At 44.0% G+C, this 23,822-nt stretch overlaps 1 protein-coding gene across 1 annotated transcript in view; it reads left to right on the top strand.

Annotated features, from left to right (window-relative positions):
- The window catches only part of slx4ip (SLX4 interacting protein), a 31,170-nt gene extending 7,616 nt beyond the window's left edge, over positions 1–23,554 (top strand). Inside the window, exons 4-8 of the mRNA XM_076077212.1 lie at positions 179–305; positions 11,638–11,715; positions 13,445–13,533; positions 21,661–21,767; positions 21,862–23,554. Of these exons, the coding sequence (XP_075933327.1) occupies positions 179–305; positions 11,638–11,715; positions 13,445–13,533; positions 21,661–21,767; positions 21,862–22,603 (1,143 nt within the window). The 3' untranslated portion in view covers positions 22,604–23,554. The remainder of the gene's footprint in view (positions 1–178; positions 306–11,637; positions 11,716–13,444; positions 13,534–21,660; positions 21,768–21,861) is intronic.
- Positions 23,555–23,822: the final 268 nt, after the last annotated feature.

Below are 23,822 nucleotides of genomic sequence, written 5' to 3' on the forward strand. Positions count from 1 at the left end.
CTCTCCAACCAGCCACTTGTCGTGTTGCCTTACTGACCTTTCACTCGAGCCTTCTACTGTCCTGTTGTCTGCCTGTGCTCATCATTAATCTTTACTTGGAAAGTCCAAAAACAACTTGTGTTATCTTAGCAGTCCAACAACAATTTGCTGTGCTGAAATATGTGCACGCTGTCTTTAGGAGGTTACGGCCCTGGTTCGAGATGCTGTGGACCAGAGGGTGAAGCAGTACACAGAGTCCCTCCACAATAGAAGACAGCCCAAACAGAAGAAGGAGCTGGCACCTGCTTCAGCCTTTTTTGTGAAAGGTAACACACCATCGTGTGACCCTCATTACACTGCCCTAGAGCCAAATAGTCTTAATAGTATTTATTATGCTACAGTTTATTGCTTTATGACCGTTTACTGTATTTGACATTGTGTTTACCTTGAGCATTAGTTTAATTGTTATTGGTCCAAGTTATATTCATTATGTTATATTCAACTCCCTGTTGCTCATTCCTTTGGAATGTAGTCATCTTTGTCTTCGCTTTCCATGCCTTAGGTGTTTCTATCATCAACTCTTAAATAAGTAAAGTTGTTTACTTTGGCTATGAACTCAAAACTCGTTTTAATTCACTTGGACCCCAGTGCAGAGATATGGCTGTGTGCATGGAAGTGGGTCACTGAGGTCGGAGGAGGATGGGAATGGAGTTATAACCGTATAAAAAAGTGTTTCATACCATTTTAAGGAGAGTGTGGGAGGAAATACAACAGAACTAGTTGGGACACGGTGGCTGCTCTCTACGCCCAGGGTGTGACTTGGAGGCAAGAGCTGATAGGAGTTTTTATATTGTGTTGCACTGTTTAACTTGGCACAAAATATAAGTCTACGTAAATGGCTAATGTTTGTTAACCTTAATGTGGTGTTGGCACACCTGTGTTTATCCGTACTTGTAGTTAACTGGAAGACACCAAAATACAGTTGCCCTGACACACATACAACTAATTACACAGAGAGGAAAAAGCAATAAATAATGCTCCACTGTGAATAAGCCAATTCAATTCTTCGCTATTTATCCAATGCAAGTACATTCCCTCAGCCACCCACACGCATGCCTTTGAAGCACTGGAAGTCTAGCTTCAGAGGAACCCCCAGCTGCGTGTTGTAAGGCAGACAGGTTTGTCACAGGTAGCAGTTAAGGGCAGTTAAACTGGGCTCACTCAGCAGGGCAGGCCTGACTGTGAGAGTGGGATTACAGGGCAGTTGGTTCCATAAAGTTTCTCCCGTGGCTGCAGCTCTGCCTCTCACGCTACTCCCCTCCACTTTACTCCTCTCGTCCACTAAAACTGCGCATACACGTGTGTACATTTGTTTTCATACACAGATGCTTGTGTACATGTTATTAAACCGTTAAAACTTGTAGTCATCATAAACGGGCAAACCGGTTGCATGCACGTGTGTGCGCATTGCACACAGGTGCTGGTCAGAAGCAGTGAGAATCAAAAGTTGCCAGAGTGTGTTGGAGAGATATATCCTACCCCCTGGGCTAGGTGTGAACAGGCTGACAGTGTACGGTTACTGAAAAGCCTGTCTCATATTCCATATGACAGACTGAAGAGAGACAGACATGTCTAATGATGGAGATCACAGACTGAGGCTCCACACACACACACACACACACACACACTTACACCCACACATTCACTCCACTGGGGGAACAAGGGGACTATCAGTATTTCAGCAGGGAAATATGCATGTAAAAATGATTAAGCTCCTTGCAGCTTTGCCAAAAACAAAGTGGAACATGACTCCATACCATACTGGAGAATTTTCCACACTCAGAACATGAAAAGGTATGGCGCCTCAAACGGGCCCACACAGTTCATGTGCTCTAGTCCTATTAAAAGGTCTTAAGTGAGTGTAATCACATTCTTGGTCTTTTCATTGTCCCATGTGAGGGAGGCGGCAGAGCAGTAAAGGTGGAGACTGTGACTGTGAGAAGTAAGCAGGCAGGCAGGAGCCATAAAAAGGGCAGGACGGACTATAGGCTTATGGAGGGGAGCCCAGCAAACCTCAGGGTAGGTATTAAGTATTGGGGTCGTCTGTTCAGCAAGCGGGTCAAACGCTAACATGCTAATCCTCACAGGACTTTCAGACTGTCCAAAGCAGGGAGTGGAAGCTGGTTTTCTGTGTGTATCTGTTTCAGCAGAGGACATATTTGCATCTATGTGTGTCTGTGCAGCGTTGCGTTGTTCGAGAGCAGAATTAAGGTGGATATCCTGGACCGAGACTTGTGTATGTGCTGAAACACGTGCTCATTCATGTTGTTGCTGCACTTAGAGAAAGGTGTCAGGCGGAGTGGTACTGATGTCTGGGCCAAGAATAGGCGGATAGAGTGTGGTGCTATGTGTGGGATGGTATTAGAGGGGGGACTTGTGGGTCTTGTATGAGGCGGTGTTTGAGCTGGTGCCAGTGTGAAATCACAGGGGCTTCCGCCAACAGACAGCAGTAAGAACAGCGTAACCGCCTCAGCTGTTGGCACTTCCAATGAGCCATCAACAGCTTGTAGCATTCCAAGGCCCTTCAGTGCAAGTGTTTGTATCTGAGTTATCCCTATGGGTTATTGTATTTATGTATGTATGCTGTGTTGGGTGCATATGTGTGTGCATAGCACCCAGTGAACATGTCACAGAGAGGCTTACACCATGTCTTCTACCAATATAAATCCAGGCCTTTTCTTTGCATCTCTGCTGCAGTGGCCAATTTCCAACTGTCAACCCCCAGCCCCCCTCCTTTTCTTTTTCTTTTTTTACCCAGGCTACATGAGACTTCATGATTAGCTCATAGTGATGTGATTTATTTATGTTTTTAGAGAGATGAACATAGGGAACTTTTCCCACCAAACATCTTGGCTCTGGACAAGCAGACTGGACATGCTAGACTTTAGAAGCACAGGAAAGGGGAGTTTGGGAGAGGCCTGCATTCTTGATGGGAGACCGTGTTGAACACACCCACATTTCTCAGAGTAATTACAGATTGAAAATGAGAGGATAATATGTTTTCTCTATGCTTTGAGGAAGACATTGTTTTGTTATCTAATATGATATACGAGTAAAGATGCTGGTGGTTCTGCTCTAAGACAGCATGAGTGTCACACTTGTCCTCATGGAGATGCCATTGCTCTGCAGGAAACAAGCCTAGGAAGAAAACCTTTCCACGTCAGACATGGCCCTCTTGTACAACTCGACATGATGTACAGACTGCCCAAGCGATTGTCTCACTGATATACTTCTACTTTTTGGATTCAATTAGATACTGAAACTGGTGATTGTGTGCTCTCTTTTTATTTGCTCTCGGTCTAGTATTGTTTTACCTCAAGGGGATATTGATTTTGTGCTCCATAATGGTGTGTGTATATTTGTGTGTACGTGCAGAGTGTAAACTGAGAAGGCCCATTTTACACGGGTTTAGTTAACACGCCTTTTCAAATTGCCAAAGCACATTACCAGATGTCTTACATCTACCATTTGAATCGATACAGCCACATTGATCTCTCCATGTGAGGTAGAGCTCGGGTGTAGCTCAGCCTGTTGTTTGAGTGGCCTCCTCCCAGTCAGAGGAGTTAGAGGAGCCCTGGCAAAGTGGTACCTAGAGAGCATTTTAGCCCCATGGCAGAGCTGGTTCCTTCTTCCTCTCTCTGCACAGGTGCCAGGGCTTAGGGGGAGGGAACACCTGCCAGCCTGTTTCCCCATGGCCACGGCAGGCTGGAGAGGCATTTTCCCAGGCTCCCCAGATGAATGGTCACTAATAGCCGTGGGAGAGGGCTTTGCGAGTGCTGCACAGTGTACCACTGACTCCTCTTGGCAGCCCTATGAAGGGGGCTTAAGGCGGCCTGGCCACGGCCATAGCGGGAAAAGCACAAGTGTTGCTGGATAGCTTTACTGTTGGAGAATGTGTTTACGAATGACCATCTCCTTCCCAATGAAGAATGCGCAGGATGTGTAGAGACTACAAGGGAGACGGTTCATTTTTGCACTGCCCCGTCAGTGCCGCGTAGATTTAGCTTTGTTTTGCTTCTCTGGCTCTTCGAAGGCCTACAGCACCCAGGTCCAACAGTTTAGCAAATTTGGAAAAGCTATTCAGACTTTGTGTACAAAAAGGCAAAGCACATGTGTTAGATGTCCATTTTAGGGAGAATTGGTACATGCCAACCTTTCAGCCTCGTACTTTGACAGTTCACAGGACCTTTCTGAAGACACAGAAGTACTGTGGTGACAACCCGGTATTAACCCACGTTGCTTCTTCTCAGTGCCACCACACAGCTATTACTATTTATGTAAGTGGCTGTTAGCTGTTATGTGGGGACTGGTCTGTAAATAGAGAGGCATGCATGTGGCAGTGTTACCTGCCCTGCTCTGCGTTACTGGGCGCGAGGCAGGCTGGGATTAAGGCGAGGGGGAAACGGAGACCTGTGACAGGAACAAAGGAATTCCAAGGCCCAGGCTGGAAATGGATCCTGATCAGAGTAGCCACTCCAGCCAGTCCTGCCCCTCTCCCCTCTCCCCACTCGCCCTCCCTCCCCTGGCCCCTGCTGGGCAACCCCCTTTCCCCTGGTGCTTTGTGGTGTTGCTGTGGCTCTTTAAATCCTTTCTGTAAGCCCCTGGCCTTACTCTGCAGCAACACACAGGACAGTCTGACTCCGATGTTAACCCTCCCCCTTCCTATTATTGCACACTACACACACACACACACACACACTTTCGTTCTTTATCTTTTCCCTTTGCATTTTTACGCATTTATCCACTCTCTCCACTTCTCTTCTGCCTTGCCCTCCATGTCAGCTCTCCTCATGTCGTCTCTTTATGTTTTCACTTTCTCCCCTTCTCCTTCTCCGCAGGGTCAGCTGCAGCCTCTTAGGACACAACCGCAATCCCCGCCATGGCTGTCACACCACACTCTTTTCCCATATAATTAGGGCCTGAGCCTGAGCACGGATCACATTCATGTGACCATTCCCATTCACCACAATCTGGTCTGGGAAGATGGCACACACTCTCTTGAACTCATGCTAAGTGTACCGCATGTCCAGAAGGCCTTGTTTTAGTGATCACCGAGAGGTTTAAAGGATGTTGTTGTTTCTCCCTGCTCTTTGCTTCACTTTGAGAGAACTGGGCCTGTGTCATGTGCTCTTATGAGCTCTGTGGTGGTTCCTGTGGACAGATGTCGTTGTTATGCTGTGTGCCGAATGTGCCTTGTGTTGTCAGATAAGGCCAGCCTAAGATGGTGTGAATCTTCGCTGGCCTCTCGATTCGATTACGATTCACGTGTCAATGATTTGAATGCACAACGATCCTCAATGCGTCTTAATGTATTGCATTCTCAACTTTTCTATATTACTGCACATGGCCACTTTTTCCATCAATTAATACAAGCAGTCATATAAAACTGAACTCTCTTTTTTTTATTTAGAAAGTGCTTCTAAAATTCAAACAACAGTCTATAATATAAAAGGCCAGTATCTGTTTGACCCTCCTCAGTACATAAACATTACAAAAACAAACATATACGTGTATTTCTACAGTGCATTACAAGTGTGCTGTAATCTATAAAAATAAGGTTTTCACATAGCAGCTGCAGGACAGTGCACTGAATGCCTATGGCTCTGAATGAATTAGCCTTCCACTCTTGCTTGGTTTAAGTCACTGCATCTACCAACAGGGTTAACAACGCCACGGTTGAATTTCAGCCGGCATGCACGTTTTTTCTTCAGCCCAACATTGTTGACAACAGTCCTCAGTGAAACACAGAGATCATAGGAGAGAGAGAGAGAGAGAGGAGAGAAACAAGCTCAACAGTGAAGGGAAAAGTTATTATTATATTGTTATGTTCGGTCACTGCATTGATGCAGAATCCTTCACGTCCACTTTGCGACGTATCTTACAATCAAGGAATTTCCACACCTGTAGTGCCATATGTCATTTACGTAAAATAAATAATAAGATCAAATTCAGACTGACACTTCAGTCAATTCAACGCAGAATGTTCTTCATTGCTTTACCGGCCGGTTATCATTAGTCACTGGTAGCAAAACCTAGCATTGCCATGTGTGCCATGGTTCACCTATTTGGATTTATAAACACAGGCTAGCACAATTGCAGTGGGCCCAGCAGGCAGAGACAGCCTGCTTCCAATGAGACCTTGATCTGAGGTTTAAAAGGCCAGCACAGTGCATAACTCAAGTCCACACACTGCTCTGCATTTTGCAACTTAATGCAAAATAAGCAGTTTGCATCCTCCTCATTCCGAATGCTCTGAAATATAAACAGTGGCAGCGCTTTGAGAGATTTGTGGTCTCTTGGGCTAATTAAGATATAATTATACTTTTTTTTAATTGCGACTGCATTTCTCTCATCAGATTGTGTTTCTGAGAAATAGCTTTATTTTCTCTCTCTCGATAATTGCTCTGTGCTCCAAAATGCTCCCCACCACTCTAGTCACATGCTGCATTATGGGCTGGCCTGAGCTACCATGCTGCGGCGTATTTTGTAACTGCGATGAAGGGGTCACCCAAATGTTAAATTGAACACTCATGTGCAAATATTGTTTCAGGTGGACGTTGTGCAGGATGATGAGGCACAGTGCTCCGCTACAGCCGTAGTTACACAGAGAGTGATGTCCTTCCAGGAAAGCCCCCACTTACATATGGGTAACTTCCTCAAGCTCTCTCATCCCTCACCACTCCACCTCTTCTCTCTTGCTCTAAGCCCCAACTCTCCCCCCACACTTGAGGACGGAGGGAGGGGGTCCACATCAAAGCAGAGATGTCAAAAGAGCACTGATGTCTGACTGTCCTGCTGATCCAACTCCTGTTCATAAAGGGGTTGCGTGGGAATTGCAGCTCTCCTGACACACAGTCACTACACTTACATGCATCCTAGAACCGTGGTTAATGAGAGAAGTCAGGTTACCGCCGGAAATCAGAGAATGCCTTTACACGCACTGCAACAACCAGGTTACTGTAAAACCTGCATTTACATGCAGCTCGTGGGTAATCAGATTTCTCTCCTTCTCAGGGCCATGCTTTTTAAACAGTGCTGGCATCATTTTTGTGTATTGATGATATATAATACTGCAGCCTGAAGAGTTATTTTTTCATTTTCGGTGGAAAGATTTGAACTAAGAGTTTCTCATGTTTCCTCAAAATAATTCTCCATTCCTCTGTGGGGAACCAGCTTATTCAAGGCTTTTGATTGAAATATTTTGAATACAGAGTTGCATTGCTACAAGTCAGTCATCTTTCCTTCCATCTGTTGGTACTGCTGGCATGATGATACTTTCCTGGCGTGTGGTAAGTATCACCATGCACATCTGCTGACATAGACTTAGCCCAAGATGTTGGTTTCAGCCGATAGAAGTCTAGCTGTGTTAAACAGGTTACTGAAGAAAGCTCAGAGTAACTTCACTTAAGTATTCCTGTTAAAAAGGACCCACTGTGGCCAAGTTAATACAGGGCCACTCCAGAAAAGTCTCCATATCAGAGCAGAACTTCTTATGGATTCCTGCAGGAGTCACAACAGTGTGGGCCGCCAGGAATGCGGATGGCGAGAAGAAGTAGGCTATGTTTTAATGATCTCCTCAGGATATAACTGAAGTTAATGAAGTCTGTTCCATGGGGCCTTACCTTTGACCCTGCTCTGAATGCTTCTCACCCCCGCCTGTTCCATTTTACAGTCCTACTCACTCTGGATGCCTTTTGGTTTGTTGACTTTTCTTTCCTCTCATTGTTTTCCCAGGAAGCGGTGAAAGCTGAAGGGATGTGTGCGTACTTGTGTGTGCATGTGTGTGTGTGTGTGTGTGTGTCTCAAAACTACAGTATTCTAGCCTTGGCACAAGCCCTGTGGAGTCTGTGTCCTTTTTCTGCAGTTGTCCTGCGGTGTATTTACACGATGGTATAAGTATCTCCATACAAGCGGTCACGTTATTATCTACCACATTTCTGAAAACATGGCGCGCTGGTTTGTTTACGGTTTGACCTGCCAGGATATTGTTGTGCGTCAGGTTTCAAAACAATTAAGCAAGGCCATATTCTCCTGCAGGAAGTACAACTGAAACCCTTTGAAGGCTCTACTGCAGATTTGGTTATTGCACCACTGTAGGCCACAGTTGCCACAGAAAGGGGCCACTCATTCCCAGAGGAGGCACTAGCAAACTGTTTGTGTGAGAGAAACATGAATGTAAGCTTAGCACGAGAGAACCCGGGCAGCGGGCCAAGAGCAACTCTGCGCTGTGCAGGACGCTATAAAGTTGGAGCAACAGCTGATGTCTCGGGCCATGGCGTTGCACTGGTTCCCAACTCTGTGTCCAGACATCCCTGTCAAACTTGTCCTGGGAATTGGCAAGCTCAGCCCACCAGGGAAAGCAGCGAGAATAGTTGTAGCGCTAGACATGAGGCCCAAGAGTCTAACGGACAAAATCAAAGCGACTGTGCAATGAAAGACGCTTCCCTCCTGGACCCAGAATGGGCAGAGAAAACAAAACAGAGATACAGATCTGCATTCCTCTCTGGGTAGATATCCAGAATACGCAATAGATGACCACTTCTTTGCTATTTTAAGAATAATAGAATATGAGGTTTTTTTTCCAGGAATGCTGCTATTGTTAACATGCTCAACATACCATGCAGTGTTTAAATGCAATTACCCTTTTGGGATAAATTAAGCCCTCTATTTAAAGCTTGGTGGCTTATCCAGTATTACTACATACTTTATGTACATCAAGTATTAAAAAGGGACTGACTGAAGTCTCCTGGTTCAACAAGACATCCACACTGTGCAGCATACAGTCCATACTAATTTGGACTTTGACACAGTTTTGTTGTCACTTAGTAGCCATGTAGATCACCTGACTTCAATCCAACATGTGTTGCACTTGCTTAAGATCAAACTTAAGCTCCGAAGACACCCCCCCCCCCCCCCCAACCAACCAAAACTGAAGATGGCTGCATGAGAAGCCTGCAAGAGCACCACTATAGAGGTCAGCTGACGTGAGTAGTTTATGCCCTTCAGCAAATGATTTGCAACCTAAATATGAACCATTTTACTAAATGCTACAACTCCTCAAGACCCATGAGGAGACCCAAGCTAAGTTCCCGTGTCTTGTCGGCCACCTGCTTTAAGTGAAGGAGGTCAACCCCAAAGTTAGCAACAACTCAGGCGACCTTAAGGTGGACTGACCATTAAGGTGGACCAGCTACTCTCCAATCAGTGACAAGCTGCTCTTCTGAGTTTTACTCAGCTTTTTATTTTATTTTCAATATTTCTTAAAAATGTTCAACTGATAGCACGGTTTTTAATAAGTATTAACATATCTACTGCAAAGAACTATGCTCTGTTTATATCAGGAAAACACCACATTGAATGTTAAAAAGTCAGCAACAGCATCATGTTGTGTATTTAATTTGTAACAATCAGAAAGTGAGGATCCCCTAATAGAAATAAAACATGTTTTCAAAGTCATTGTAAGAACTGTAATAGTATTATTAAGTACACAAATGTAAATAGTTGTACTGGGTCCAGAGACAAGTTGTATCTGTGCATCCCTAGTTTATGTTTACTTATTAAATTGCATCATGGACACAAAAGACAATTAGACACTATGATCAAACATGGATGTTAACACCCTCAAATTAAAGCTGAACGTTAGTCACTGTTGTCTTGCAGTGCAATAATATTTCAATGTGATGTGGTACAGAGCCATTACGGACTGTGCTGTAGAGTTAAGCTGAGCTACCTGAGCCATTGGTTGACAAAACAGAGGATGTAAAATGATTCCTATGAATCCCTATTAATCATTCACCTAAAGCTGTCCCATGGCCCTACTGCTGCAGGGCAGGTGTGTCCAATGTAAAGCTGCTGGAGCCCTACTGCTTTTGCATCTTCAGAGCTATAGGTAAATGTCAGTCCCTGATTATATGTCTAGAATTAAAAGATTAGAGATTTGTCTTTGGTCTGTCTCCAGGAGAGTAATGCATGTTCACAAAGCTGTCTAATGGGAATTTTGCTGGAGGCTAAATTTCTATTTAATAGCTTTTAAGGATCAAACACGTTCCCATAAATGCTAAACTGACAAGTGTAGCCTATGTACCAATTTTACCCTATTGTCCTCAGAAAAATATTGATGCTTAGTATCATAGTAACAAACTGGTATCCATACTTTGAAAGCCCTTTGAGTTCTCACGTTAGTTTAATTTTAATTATACGAAACTTTAAAGTTCTTTTTTTCTTTTTTTAGTCTCACAGACTGAGGTTGGTTTGTTTGAAATAGATTTGATTGACTTTTGTAATCACTTTGTCTTCCTGTTATATGTTTTTGCAAGTATGAATTATGGTTGCTAATTCCGCCACAAAGAAAAAGAAAGCCATGGCTGTGACATTAATCACTGTATACGTATAAGTATATACCTGTGGCACTTTTGTGACACACTGTCTCTGTAATTGCATGTCATTATCCCCCAAAAGAAATCACAAGACGGCTTCTTTTTGAAGACGATAATTTAGTGCTTTGAGATTGTGCTGAGCTGACATCATCTCACGGCAAAAGGAGGATGTTCCCAAAGGGGCCCCTCACACTTGTGTGTGGGCCAATGCTGTTAACATGCTGTCTGCTCTGTGTGTCGTGGGGCATACCTGTCCTAACTGTAGAGCAACATTTAAAGGAGGCTTTATTTTAAGTTTTATCCATGAGTGACTGTCAAGAGTTGACAAAGACAGCCCTCGTTTTTAGCTCGATGACTGTGCATATTTGACATTATCCAGGGAGTTCTGAGCTGAGTGCAAGAGGTCAGGACTATGGAAAACATGTAATCCCTTTAATTGACGTTAAAATACTAAAATCCCCGTAGTCAGCCGTTAATGATGTTTTCACACGGCAACAGCTATATGACAATGCCAAATAAGAAAAAGAAATAATAGAGGTGGTGGTAAAGTCAAGCAGGGTATAGTTTTACATTCACTTTAACAAGACGCGGAGCAGAGAAGGGTACCAAGACGGTACCAAAGGGTGAGCAGGCTCTGTCACCTTCCCAGAACTGCTTACAAAGAACCACTGGATAGCGTGTTGGCCAGACCCTTGCTTTTAGTCAACAAATTCCTACCAGATTAGGCAACAGGCTTCTTTTTCTGCCCAGCACATCTTACATAGCATGACAAACATTCCATGACAAATAGAGCAAAAGTGGTTTCTCTGCTTGCTCCAAACTGGGAGGTCAGTTAACTTAAAACAGAATGAGTCGTTACTCACTCCACGGATGAGTTGGCTGGTTTTGTTGTCGGCCGTGTTTAAGATTAAGGTTAGCAGGAAATTGATGGGATGTATTTTAAGCACAAAGAGCCATATAGAGCTTACAGCACAATGATGTGAAGTAGAGCGGCTCTATAAGAGTTTGATCTCTCGTCCTGTATTCACATGAAGTTCAGCATGGCCAAGTGTGCTTCTACAGTATGTGATGGGAGTAGTACCAGTTGTGGAGCTCGTCACATGAAGAGCGTTTTATTGGATACAACATGTGTGTATAGTGTGTCCCTTGATTAACCACTTTCTCCACAGGTCTTGGAAATGGTGTCACATGTTCTGTTTTGTTTGTTTGTTTGTTTTTACAGGGAAAAACTTCAACCTGGTGGCCAATTTTCTGAAGCGGCACTTCAACCTCAGATGTGTTGCCAAGCAGCTCTATGGGGGTACGTAACCAAAGAATCAATTTCCAGTTAAATTAATCAGAAATAGATGCCTCGATGGCTCGTACTCAGCCAAATTTCCCACAGACCGAGCAAGTCATCTGTGGTCTGTATGTTGATTTTTCCCCCCTTCACTTGTTTTTATGTCCTGTCCCTACCTGCTCGGGGTGTTGTTGAGAACAGGCAGCCATTAAGTGGTTCCCTGGAGAGGCTGCTGAGAGTGGGAGAGAGAGAGGGAGAGAGATTGGAGGGCTGTCTATGGAGGGCAGTGAGAATCTATCTCCACGGCACATCTAGTGCCTGTGACCCGTGGCCACCTTTTCATGGGACCAACATGGCTCTCTTCCTGTCAGTAAAGTTAATATCTGTTCCCTAAGGGCTTGGACGTTAAGGCAGCTCTGACCTGCTGCAGACTGAGATGACGGCTTCTCTCAGCAGGTCCGTTACGCATCAAATTAGACCCAGTCTCCTGAGGTCAAAGGTTGTGTAATTTCGTCCAATGAGTTAGCTGTAGGTAGCTGAGTTAGTGGTCAGGTCATGTAAATCAGCTATAAAACAGATGGTTAAAATCTTTAGTTATACATGGCAAATGGCATGGTACCCTTTTAGATGCTACTAGGAAGACTGAGGCTAAAACACACTGGGACTTTTTAAAACTTAGTATAATTAGCCATTCAGAATGCTGTTGTATTTTCTGATTTAGCTGAGTTTTATTTCACCCAACAACACAAATGATCAAAGGGTCGGGGTCCTGCACTAAAATGATTAAATTCTCCATTTATTTACAGACTGATATTTACGGATAAAAGAAAAGATATCTGCCGGCAGTGATTAGTTGTTCCTCGTCATATGACATGTGCTGCAGCATTCCAAAAGTTGAACTATTTTTATCTCGTGAATCGTGATAAATATGCGTGTGGGAACGCTTGCGCACCGCGACGGCAACGCAATCGATTTGAGGGCACAAGAATTGGACATGTGAAAGGCCCCTTTGTAATCCTCCTTACATACTACACACAATGTGTGTGTACACTAATGAAAGTGTGTGGTATATGCGAGCTCTGTTTCAGCTTAACCAAAGTGTGTGTATTGGCTGTATTTATAAATCCACACAAGTGAAGCAAAACCAATGTCTTTAAAAATGGCCACTGAAGAGGAATATAAGCTTTCACAGACTAGATTCCCCACAGCTGTAAACCCTCTGAACAGAGGGCGGTAAGCTCAGCGGATCAAGAATGCAAGATGAAGAATACTATAGCATGTCGTAATGCTCCCGTAATTTGTTCCCGCAGGAAGTGATGCAGAATTTTGGACTTTCTATGCAAGTAATTAACATACATGAGGCTATGTAACGGGCCATATATCAGTCAGATATTGGCCATTTTGGTTGTCCAGTTGAGGTGATATGTTGAAGTCAGTTATTTATCATGATATAATACATGTAATAGTATTGTTGTTGTAAATGGTCTTTGCCTTTGAAGCAGATAAAACATTATTACTCCCAAGAGCCATTGTCGACATAAACTTGTCTAATATTTCATGCTATTTACGTGGCTCATAAAGCTCAACAGCTATCTGTAAACTGCCCTTTTCTCCCTGTTCTGAGGGACAGTAAATACTTGGTGTTTGTAGATGTGAATTTAAATCTCAACCACATTTCCATCTTCATAATTTGAAGTGAGCCCACATTATTAACTAGCATGGTCTGTGTTGTTTCTTTGCCTGCCTTCAGATTTGCGTGTGTTTCCTGAACGCTATGTTGTGTGCGCGAGCTGTCCAGAGGACGCCGCAGCGCACCATGGAAACCTGAGCATGGCCGCGGTGAGTGCTGTTTATACTCCTCTATTTCCTCTTCCAGTCGCCTGGCAAAAATTCCTGCATGGGTCTGTGTGTTATTATAGGGATGTGTTACCAAATTGTGCTCTCACTTTATTATGCTGATCCTTAGTAACGTGAGGCAGGGGGGGGGGGGGGGGGGGGGGGGGGGGGGGCTCTGAACCTGCCGGGGCTTTTCACAGACCCCGTGAGGAGGAAAGAGAGGATGGCTCGGGGTTGGATGGAGTGAGGTGGGGTCCAAAAGGTGCAGAGTCACCCTTTATCCAAAAAAGTTCCTGCTCCCACATTCTGCCAATTCACCCCAGCTGTACAATTTCTGGTTGTTCTCAAACTTGGGATTTTTGCAAACCTCAAAATGTATGGGTAGTCGACAATATAGCCAAAACAAATTTTGTGCATTTTAGCTCTTGGGAAAGTCTCAAAACTTCTAGAACTCATTGTGGCACCGCAGTCAATGTTGACACTGTCAGAACATAACATTCATCATTTAACCAGCTTGCTCCAAGTGTAAACACATAATATTCACTATGTATATGTAATTCATACATCCTATTCTCCCGTTTTACAGCATAACAGTGAGCTACAACAACAAACATTGGGTTTTTAAAGGGGGAATTCAGTTAATGTAATTGTGTGCAGTCAACTGTCATGTGCTTTGATTGATTGGATTCAGATCAAATTGGGTTCTTTTTTGTCCATTCATTTTACGGACAACTATCCTTTGGCCAGTGCTCATTCGAATCCAAACTCCCAAGAGTATTGTAGGAAATGGTGGAGGAGCCTCTCACCTTGGCACTCACATCAAGGACAGACATCTCTCCCATCACATCCCATGATCAGTGGGCTGCTGTTTTTCTATGGGGGTTTTTGCTATTGTTTCCCTTTGAAATGTCTCTGCACTCTCCACAGTTTGGCTTCCAATGAAAGCAGTGATTGTAATATTTTTAGTGGAGCAACTCAGTCGTCAGTGAAAAGTTCAGATTGTGTAACCAATTTTCCATTTCAAGGAGGCATTGCTGTCGATTGCGTTCCTCTCCTCGGGATGTGGTTCTCTGGGCTCATACAGTACATGCAGAGGGAGCTGGAGGGTGGGAGTCTTGTGGTGGGGCTCTCACTAGCCCAACCTCGAACGTGGTTTGTAGGGGAAAGATACCAGACAGCAGGGCTATAGTTTTTCACATGACAAAAACAATTATTTGTTTACATCCTTCGCTCTGTTCCAATTTGTCAGAAACTGAGTTTTTGCGATCTCAGTGTTGCCAAGAAAGTTGAAAATCGAAATGAAAAAAAAACTTATGCAGTGAGTCAGATCTGATGTAAGGCATACTAATGTTGCTGTCTAAAAATAATGGGACCTTTGGAGTTCAATGTCAAAGTTGGTCATATGCTTAAGAAGGGGTCTTTTATTCCACAGCTCTTGACAGCATGAGCCTGCTAGTCCCAAAAAAAAGCCAAATTTCCGTGTATTTAAGGAGGTTTTGTTGTTAGGATTTAGTTTGTGTGACTTCTTGAACAAAAATCCTTAACCGCAGTGGAAATGTAAACTCATCAAGTTAGCACTTCTCATAAGGTCAGAGGGTTATGTTATGAGGGAACTAACGTGACATCATTGTTGGCCTTTTGTGCTGTGAAAGCCAGCATCTCGGTCCCACGCTTGGGCATGCTGGACGTCTGTGAGCTCTCATTAGTCATATTTTCAGCTGTGGTTCAGTTAGGAGATGGGATGGTGAGATTTAGTCATTTACAGAAGTGTAGAAGGAACTAGGAAACCAATTATTGTTGATTTTTAGTACAGAAACCTACATTTTTGTGTTGAGGCTACAGATATTTTCTTCAGGAGCTGATGGCGGTAACAACAGAGCTAAAAGGATAGTGAATTTTAGACCTGCAAACTTGCTAACATGTTTGCCATAACAACCTTAAAAAGTGATAATATGTCAATTTTGGTTTTACATGTTGCTTTCGATGCCCGAGGTGGACAAGTTCAGTTTAAAAGGTGGAGGTACGCTCAAAACAAACCACTGTTTACGATATGTCGCCCAACCACGTCGGTAGGGCTGAGCAGAACTTGGAGGAGAGGCTTGTCACTTAAATGAGAATAGCTGGTTCCCCTTAAGAGGTCAGCCCACCTTGAGCGAGCAAGTCTGAGCCAAAGGTGTTGCTAACTTCAGGGCTAACTCCCTTCACTTTAATCAGCAAGTGACTAGCAAGACATGGGAACTTGGTTTGGGTCTCGTGGTGTTGTAATATTTATTCACGGACAGCCTTAAGTGCACACACACACACGGGTACTCTCTTCCTCTTGATCACACACTGAATATCGCTAATGTTAAGCACACAACCTACGCACTGAGTTATTCCTTAAAGGAATAAATAATTTGCCGATGCTTAGGCCTGGCGTTGAGTCAGCTTCGGCCCCGCGGGCCGACGGGCTTGCAGTACTCTGCCGGAAATGTCTGTTTCCAAGAGTTACAGCAGTTTGTTGTCGATGTTGGAAACTAAAAGGTTTCAGACGCTGTTCGACCACGAGACAAGGGCTTTGGTTTGAGCATGAATGATATTTGATCTATGAAAAGACGAATATCGGCCTGTTGTACTCGGCCTGTTACAACCTAGAACCGACTGTTGCTCTGCAGACGTGGGGCCACTGAAAGTACTGCGTTTGCATGGGAAGCAAACAAAAGGCATCTCTTCGACAATGTTTGTCGTCTTCTTGACATTTTGAAGATTAAAGTCCCTCATAAAACGTTGCTCCTATTGTGAGTCAGCGCCAACAGTGAGGAGGGCAGCATGGGAAGGAAGAGCTAGTGTTTAGGATTGCGGCCGATGTTTTCTAGTCAGGCACAGAGTGGGCAGCTGAGGTGAGCGGCGTGCTGGGCCGCAGACGTTTGGATCAAAGGCAGAGCAGATGTGTTTCCAGTCCCCCCCCCCCCCTCTTCTGAGCTGTGGACAAGTCTGCGTGTTTACTCATGACCTCAGCACGCCTCTGTTCTTCACAGCTCGCAACAGCTAGCAGCAGTGCTTTCCCAAGCCTCCAGTGTCTGCTGATCTCCTCTCCAACAAGGCCCAATACATGGCTAAGATCTCTTGACAGCACACGATCATGTCCCTTCATTCCATCCCGTCTTAAGCTGCTTTCGTTGATTTGCACAAAGTTAGTCCAAACAGTTAACAGCTTGTGTTAATCCTTAAACATGGGCGGATCCCAAAACGTTTGTCATTGTTCATGAATAAGAACTGTCCTCTATTTGAGACAAGTATGTGCCCATACATGTTTGTTGACTTTGTTTCAGGAAAGATGTGGTGAGCTTCGACAAACAGGGCATGTTTCCTCTGTGGGAGCAGGGTGGGAGGAATTTGTGGACTAGTTTCACGAACATCTCTGCAGGAGGTATAGCGTTGTTGTTTCTTGGTGGCAGTTTAAGGATTTTGTATACTTAGTTGTGCCATCATAGAGCTGTTCAAAGGCTTTCCAGTGGAACGATTAATTCAATTTGTATAGCTCGAATACCTTTAGGGATTCAATTACTTCAAGTGGTATGAATCATTACCTTGTGACAGATGAGTGAATGACTGGATTTATAGGATGTCATCTTGTTGGTTTAATGTGTGTTGGATGAGATACAAAGAGAGTACTCCAAGAACAAACGATCCACTGTGGCAGATCACAAGCAGAAATGAGTTGATGGTTGATCAGAGCTTTGCATGCTGACTTTGAATTTTTTCACGTTTTAACGTCAACTAAAAGTTTACAATGCTAGCACGATGTGCTTAGAAACATCAATGACATCTTTGGGTTTTTTAAATCCTTACAAAACGCAATAGATAAACTAAAAAATGCAAGGTTGTTCAAAAAAACTGAATGTTTTCACCCTGCAAAGTTGTTATTGTATTGTATTAGTACAGATAAATGACCATGGGCATTAATGCAGCAGATATAAAGCAAACCCCTACTGCATGTTCACATCGCGCAAAATACTAAATGAGCACCGTCTTTGGATACTAGACGTGGTTTTGTCATCACATGTGGAGTATTTTAGACTATTTGGCCTTATCAGTGCATTACTTTCAAAAGCAGCTGTCTCAAAAGATAAGATAGTTAATCCGTCTGTGCTCCTAATCTTAGGTGGCAGAGGAGAAACTGCTCATTCCCTGTATTTTATGGAGCCTGTATTCGGTTATCTTTTTGAAGTTGTTTCCAGGAGTCACTCAGAGTCGGGGCAAGCTATCACCGGTATCCTTTTAAACCAAATGATTCATTGTCTCTGCTCTCCTTGCCCTTTTGCCAGGTTTATCTCTATAATCCGACATCCAGATGTGCCGTCTTGTTGCAGCTCCCGTGGTTGAGCCATGTTGTTTCGGAGGCTCTGCGGCCGGGGAGGGCACTGTTGGTCTGCTCTACGTGTTGCTTCACGCGAAGTGCTTTGACGTTTTTTTGTGTGGGGGCGAGCAGACTAGCCGGCGGTGGGGGCGGGTTAAACCGTAGAAGTTCTTATTTGCCACCATCTCTCCCTCCTATTTCATGAGAAGCTCTCCAGCTATTGGGAGTTTGCATCATTTCATGCAAGATTAGACCACCTCGGTTCCCACACAATACTTAGTGTTTTATCCACATGGCTTGTGATAATTACAATGTTTATTCATTCACCAGCTTACTCTCTCTCCATGTTTAATCCCTCTACTTTCTTCACTAGTTGCTATATTCAGATTGTCCGACCCCTGGTGATAATAATTCATGCCCCATTTCTCTCTCTGTCTGACTTTCTATCCGTCTTCCTCCTTCTTCTTTCTATGTATATCCAACCTCTTCCTCTCTTCATGCTTCTTCCTTCCCATCACTCGGTCCTTTCACTCTCTCTCTCTCTCTCTCTCTTTCTCTCTCTTTCTCTCTTGCTCGTTTGAAGTTGTGCCGACAGGAACTAAAAAGGCACAAAACTTTCCCAGAGAACCTCCCATAAGGCTTCTTGTTGATTTTTCTTTCAAGTTCATTTTCAAACAGCATTTATTCATATTAAACAGATGAGAATACATATCAAGGCATTACAATGCAAATGATGGCACCCACATCTTTCTCAGAATTGTTGTTGTTGCGGTGGGTGTGTGAGTGCGTAGGCAAATGCAACTTTGAATGTGTGTCACTGTCCCAAATCCAAGGCTAGCCGAAGCTCTGAGAGAGAGAGCGTAAAGACTGAGCCTCTGCCCACACTCTAGCATGACTCCATCTCTACACAAAGGGCAGCCTGTGGAGAACTTCCTGTGTGAGGATTCTTGTGTTTGTGGGCATGCTGGAGAGACTGCAGAGGTCAGGCGATATGACTCTGTGGGGTTCCTCTTCTTTTGTTGGACTCCTTTCTAAAAGCTCTTTCTTTCTCCAATTCATTCAAGTATCTTGTCCCTTTTTTCTTGTCGTCTCCGCCCACTTCCCTGTTGCCCAGCCTCCTTATTCACTACGCTCCCTCCGTCTGGCCTTTCTATTCCACACACCAGAGTGCAGATAGGTCTCAACACCCCGTGCAAAGCCACAATGCCACAGCTTGCCCTTGCAGCTCGGGACAATTACTCCTCCCCCCATGTCTGTTGGTTCATACGTTGTCACTGGTACCATGACATGTGGGAGAGGACATTAATGATTTTCTTTCTCTGTGTTCACAGAAACTGGTGGAGGTTAGAGCGTACCACATTGCTTTCTCTAGCCTTAGAGTGCACATTGATCATTTTACCAACCATGGAATAATAATGATCTGAAAAAACTAAATCAACACACTCGCCCCAACCTCAAAATGCAACTTCTGTCTGCTTGTATTTTCCCACTGCAAAGTGTTTTAGCCGTGTTAGAAGCGTGGCTGTATGGATGGCAATGTCTGGCTGTCGGTCTAGACTGAAATATTTAAACAACTACCGGATGGATTGGCATTAAATACGGGGCAGACGTTCATGGTGGCTAGAGGATGAATCCTAATGACTTTGGTGAACCTCTGTCCTTTCAGCAAGTGCACCAACAGGTCAAATCTTTCACTTTAGTGAAATACCTCAACACCCACTCTAAGGACCGGCGCATGCACTTATTTGCAATGTACCATACCATAAACGACACAAAATCGCAAATATTGCATACATAAAGCAAACAGCAAGGCCGGTGTGCCCACAATGTCAACAGTATTGAAGTATAGGAGCATTTCACTGATCCATCTACAAATAACTCCAATAACCTGGCTCCAAATTATTTACAGCAGAGTCACGACAGCATCATGTTTTGCTATTTCCCAAATAATCAAATTTCAGCCCATCAAACGAAATACTATGCAAATCTCTCATTCACACTGATTTTTCATGTGCGTCAAAAACACACACATGCTCAGGAAATGTGCGCAAGCAAGTTTCAACAGCAACTTTAACAACGACAAGAGAGCACATAAAGCACATACCTTCTCACATCTGACATCTGAGCCAAAGCACCTGCTGTCTCTTCCGTCACGTTAGTTGTGCCAGCGGCGCTGTATAAGCAATATAAGGTCACAACCAATCCCTGTTGTTGGAGTACTTGCTCCTTAAATAGTCTGCCTCTTTTTCGATTTCGATCATTCAGATCATTTGGTAGTTTAGACAAGCTGCAGTCTTTCCTTATCTTAACCACTGTTGCCAAAGTGCTGCTGGAGGTAGTTGGCTAGTTCATTGGCACAATGTTTTGTGGACAGACATTCATGGTTCCCAGTGGATAGATGACACTGACTTTTGTTGTCCTGTGACTTTTCCTCAAGCTCCACCATGAGGTTGACATTTGTGCCTTAGACTGAAATGTCTTAACACTTATGCTTGCCAAGAAACGTGACACACACATTAATGTCCGCTCAGAATGAATTGTAATAACTTTGGCTATCTCTTAACTTTTCATCTGTTGCCATCATCAGGTCAAAATGTGTCCATTACTTTGGTTTATTACCAAATACATGCAAAGCAAATTACATTCACATCAGCGGCACCCTATGTTTAGTACTAATTAGCATTTGTTTTAGCATGCTACCAAGCCAATAATGGTGAACATGGAAAACATCATACCTATTAAACATGTTAGCATTGTCACTGCGCGCATGTTAGCATGCTGACTTTAGCATGTAGCTCAAATCACGAAGCTCTTCAGCTGTATGCTGCTTATTCTGGTAAAACGTACTCCGGCTCAATTTCTAAACCAGAGCTACTCTCCCACCAACGTTTTGGATTCAATTAATTTACGATAAATTGTCGGGCTCTCAACCTTTTAAGTTCTGCTCAATTTACCACCAGCGTCTCTGGTTCTCTCATAAATCAAGAGTCTGTTCTAGGTCAGCCAAGGAAAAGACCTGTGATTAACCTTCATTAGTGGCCTGTTGAGGGCACACGTTGGTGAGATCCAATCTTTGGCCCGTTCCCTGTTCTGCCTCAGTGGGCCCCCTCAGTATGTGCGTTTATTGAACTTTGAACCTGCAACTCACAGCGCTGCTACAGTCCACTAGCCACGAGGCTACGTTCACTAACTTGAGTTTGTCTTATCTTCTGACGAGCTTTTTACCATTTTCCCATTGAGATGTCTCAGTTGTATTTTTCCTCTGCCTTGCTCCATAATCTTAGAAGGATCGTTCTTTAATCGCTGTTTTAACTTGTCAACATAGTTTCACCGTTTAGTAATCCTGCCTCAGGCTGCAAGCATCACTGAGACAGCATAGACTAAGAAGCACACGCCACTCTATGACAAGCTGGTGATTCTTTTCTAAAGTCTTTGAGGTGGTTGCTTTGGACAGCATTAAGTGGGGGGACTAATTATTTGTGCCAGCTGGGGCTGTTACTGAGACATTCCTCTTGCCATGTATCATAGTTCAGTTCAATAATGAAAAGACAAGACTATTTGGAATTTAGGAGAATCAGAAGAGGATATAAACTTTAAATCTGTTTATCATTTTGGAATATTTTTACTTTAAATTGTATTCATTATCTTATCATTTTCATAGCAATCCAGTGAATGGTTTTTAATGTCCGACAATGCCAGATGATGACAGCAGTCTGCTGTGAAGACAGACCTTTCCAGGGGATGCCAGGAATAATATTTTTTGTTTACACCGATCTGTTTGTCCTCTCTAGACTCAACTGAGCGAACAAAGCCGATCGGAATATTTTTCCAGAGTGGGAGAAACCCTAGAGCCTTTAAACAGCCCCACAAAAACAAAGAAGACTGTGCTTCAAAAGATGTAAGTATGATCTAATGCAGAACTTTCCAGCCCCACCGGTCAGAGAGGACACTCAAGTATCTGTTCATGTCCTCTTGTCCTTTAACTTTTTCAGAGCCAAACAAGCTAGAGTCCAGCAAGAGCTCTATGGTTCCAGCGTGGGGAAACAGAAGATTGACCTAAGAGCCTGTCCCAAAAACCAAAGAGCTGCAGAGTCAGAATCAAGCCCAAAAGAGACTGTATCCAGCTCTGGACAGAAGGGCCTCCCAGAGGCAGACCACAACATGCCTTGTCCCAGTGCCTCAAAGGAAGCTCAGATTGGGAATACTCGAAAGCAGGGCCTGACCAAGGAGCAGCAGACTGAGAACAGTCCTCCAGACAGCATCAACCCAAATGGGGCCTCAGTAGTTCTCTGCCAACATGAAATCAGTCAGGAGACAAGAAAGAGCAAGAGGTGCAAGCCAAGCGCTGCAGGGGAAGACCTTCACCCACGGAGGGCCAAGAGGACGTGCCTTGGAAGACCTCCAGCCACAATGCAAACTCACTCCGAGTGCTCCACACAAACATCCAAGCGTGACCTTCTTCCTCTTCCTCTAGTCGAAGCCAAGGCAAAGTCCAAGGCTTTCCCAGTCACCGAGCGCAAGAAAACCACACTGGAAGTAGAGCTGCTTACTCCAGAAAAACGGGCCCAGAGGCTCCCCCTCACAAGCAATAACACGGCACAGACAAACCAAAACAGGCTGGCCGCAAGTCTGAGGGGCCTATCTGTCAAACCTGCATCCTCAGGCTCCTCTATTAGTTCCAGATCCACACTCGGAGAGGGGGGGGGGGAGCGAAAATGTTCCCAGAGCCTCTAGATTAGGACGACTGAAGAGGTCCTGAGGGGGAGAGACAAGCTACAGTAAAGATGCCTGACGCCACAGAGATGATATTGTGTCAGGCTACGCGTTTACCTCACATGACATGCATTTGTACACGTGTCACATTTCATTACAATGTCTATTCTTTTCACATGTGCTGTACATTCAGTGCACACACACACACACAGATGAATTGCTGAACACATTATGGCAATTGATACATGAGCGTTTGGGTTACGCTTTGTCAAATACTTGAAACAGACTGTGCCTCCACCCTTAAGTAGTGGTGGTCAAGAGAGGCTCGCAAAATGAAAGTCAAAAACCTTTAATTGGAGTTTAGATTTGGTTTTGTGTTAAAGTTTGGGGATTTCAGACAGGCAGGAGCCATGCAGTACGTCATGGCTTTCAGTCTGAAATACTGGCTCCTACGGGTCTGAAAACTGTCCAGTTTCCTCACTGAAGCTCTGGTGTGATTGATTGCTGTTTCCAGATTTATTTCATCACATTCTCAAAAATGTACTTATGTAGTTGGATTTCATTCATATACAATTTGCTCAATACTTAGTTGCTAAGCACCCGAAATGTATCTTTAAATGTGGGGGTATTATGCAGCTCGTATATTGAACTTGGACCAAATGTGTGTGGATGTATGAAGAGTATTGAAATATTAGTGGTTTTTATTTGGGAGTAGCAGGGCGTCTTCGGTCTCACAGGTTAAAATGCAGCTGCGGTCGTTGCCAAACACTCGACAGGGCTGTTTGGATCACTCACTTGGCCCTAGCCCAGAGAGAGCATGGGGCAACTAGGGGCCAACAGTCCCTCACACCCCCATGTAAAGCCCAAGATGCTCCACTTGATGACATGTTGGCTGATTACATTACTCCCAATTTGTTTTTATTTGACTGGAAAGATATTTTATGATATAAATAAATTAGTTTTTTCCCCAGCAAAAAATAAATCTCTGGAGTCTTTGTTGATCATTTTCTGGAAGCAGCCTGCGTGAAATAACATGCAGATCTCTGCACTTTGTTCTCCTCCCATACAGTCCAGACTGGCTGATGCTCATGGCAATTTGACAGCGAAGGCCTGTCCAACAGTGATGTTACTAATAAAGCAGTGCTTCTCCGTCTGCTTTAGTGGGTGTAACCTGAGATGAGTCACTCACAGGAGCCAATTCTGTTCTTATCAAGACAGAGACAACATGGTGGATTAGGGA

Source organism: Anarhichas minor, unplaced genomic scaffold (assembly GCF_050575085.1).
Source record: "Anarhichas minor isolate MPS153535 unplaced genomic scaffold, ASM5057508v1 ptg000058l, whole genome shotgun sequence".
NCBI classification, from domain to species: Eukaryota; Metazoa; Chordata; class Actinopteri; order Perciformes; family Anarhichadidae; genus Anarhichas; species Anarhichas minor.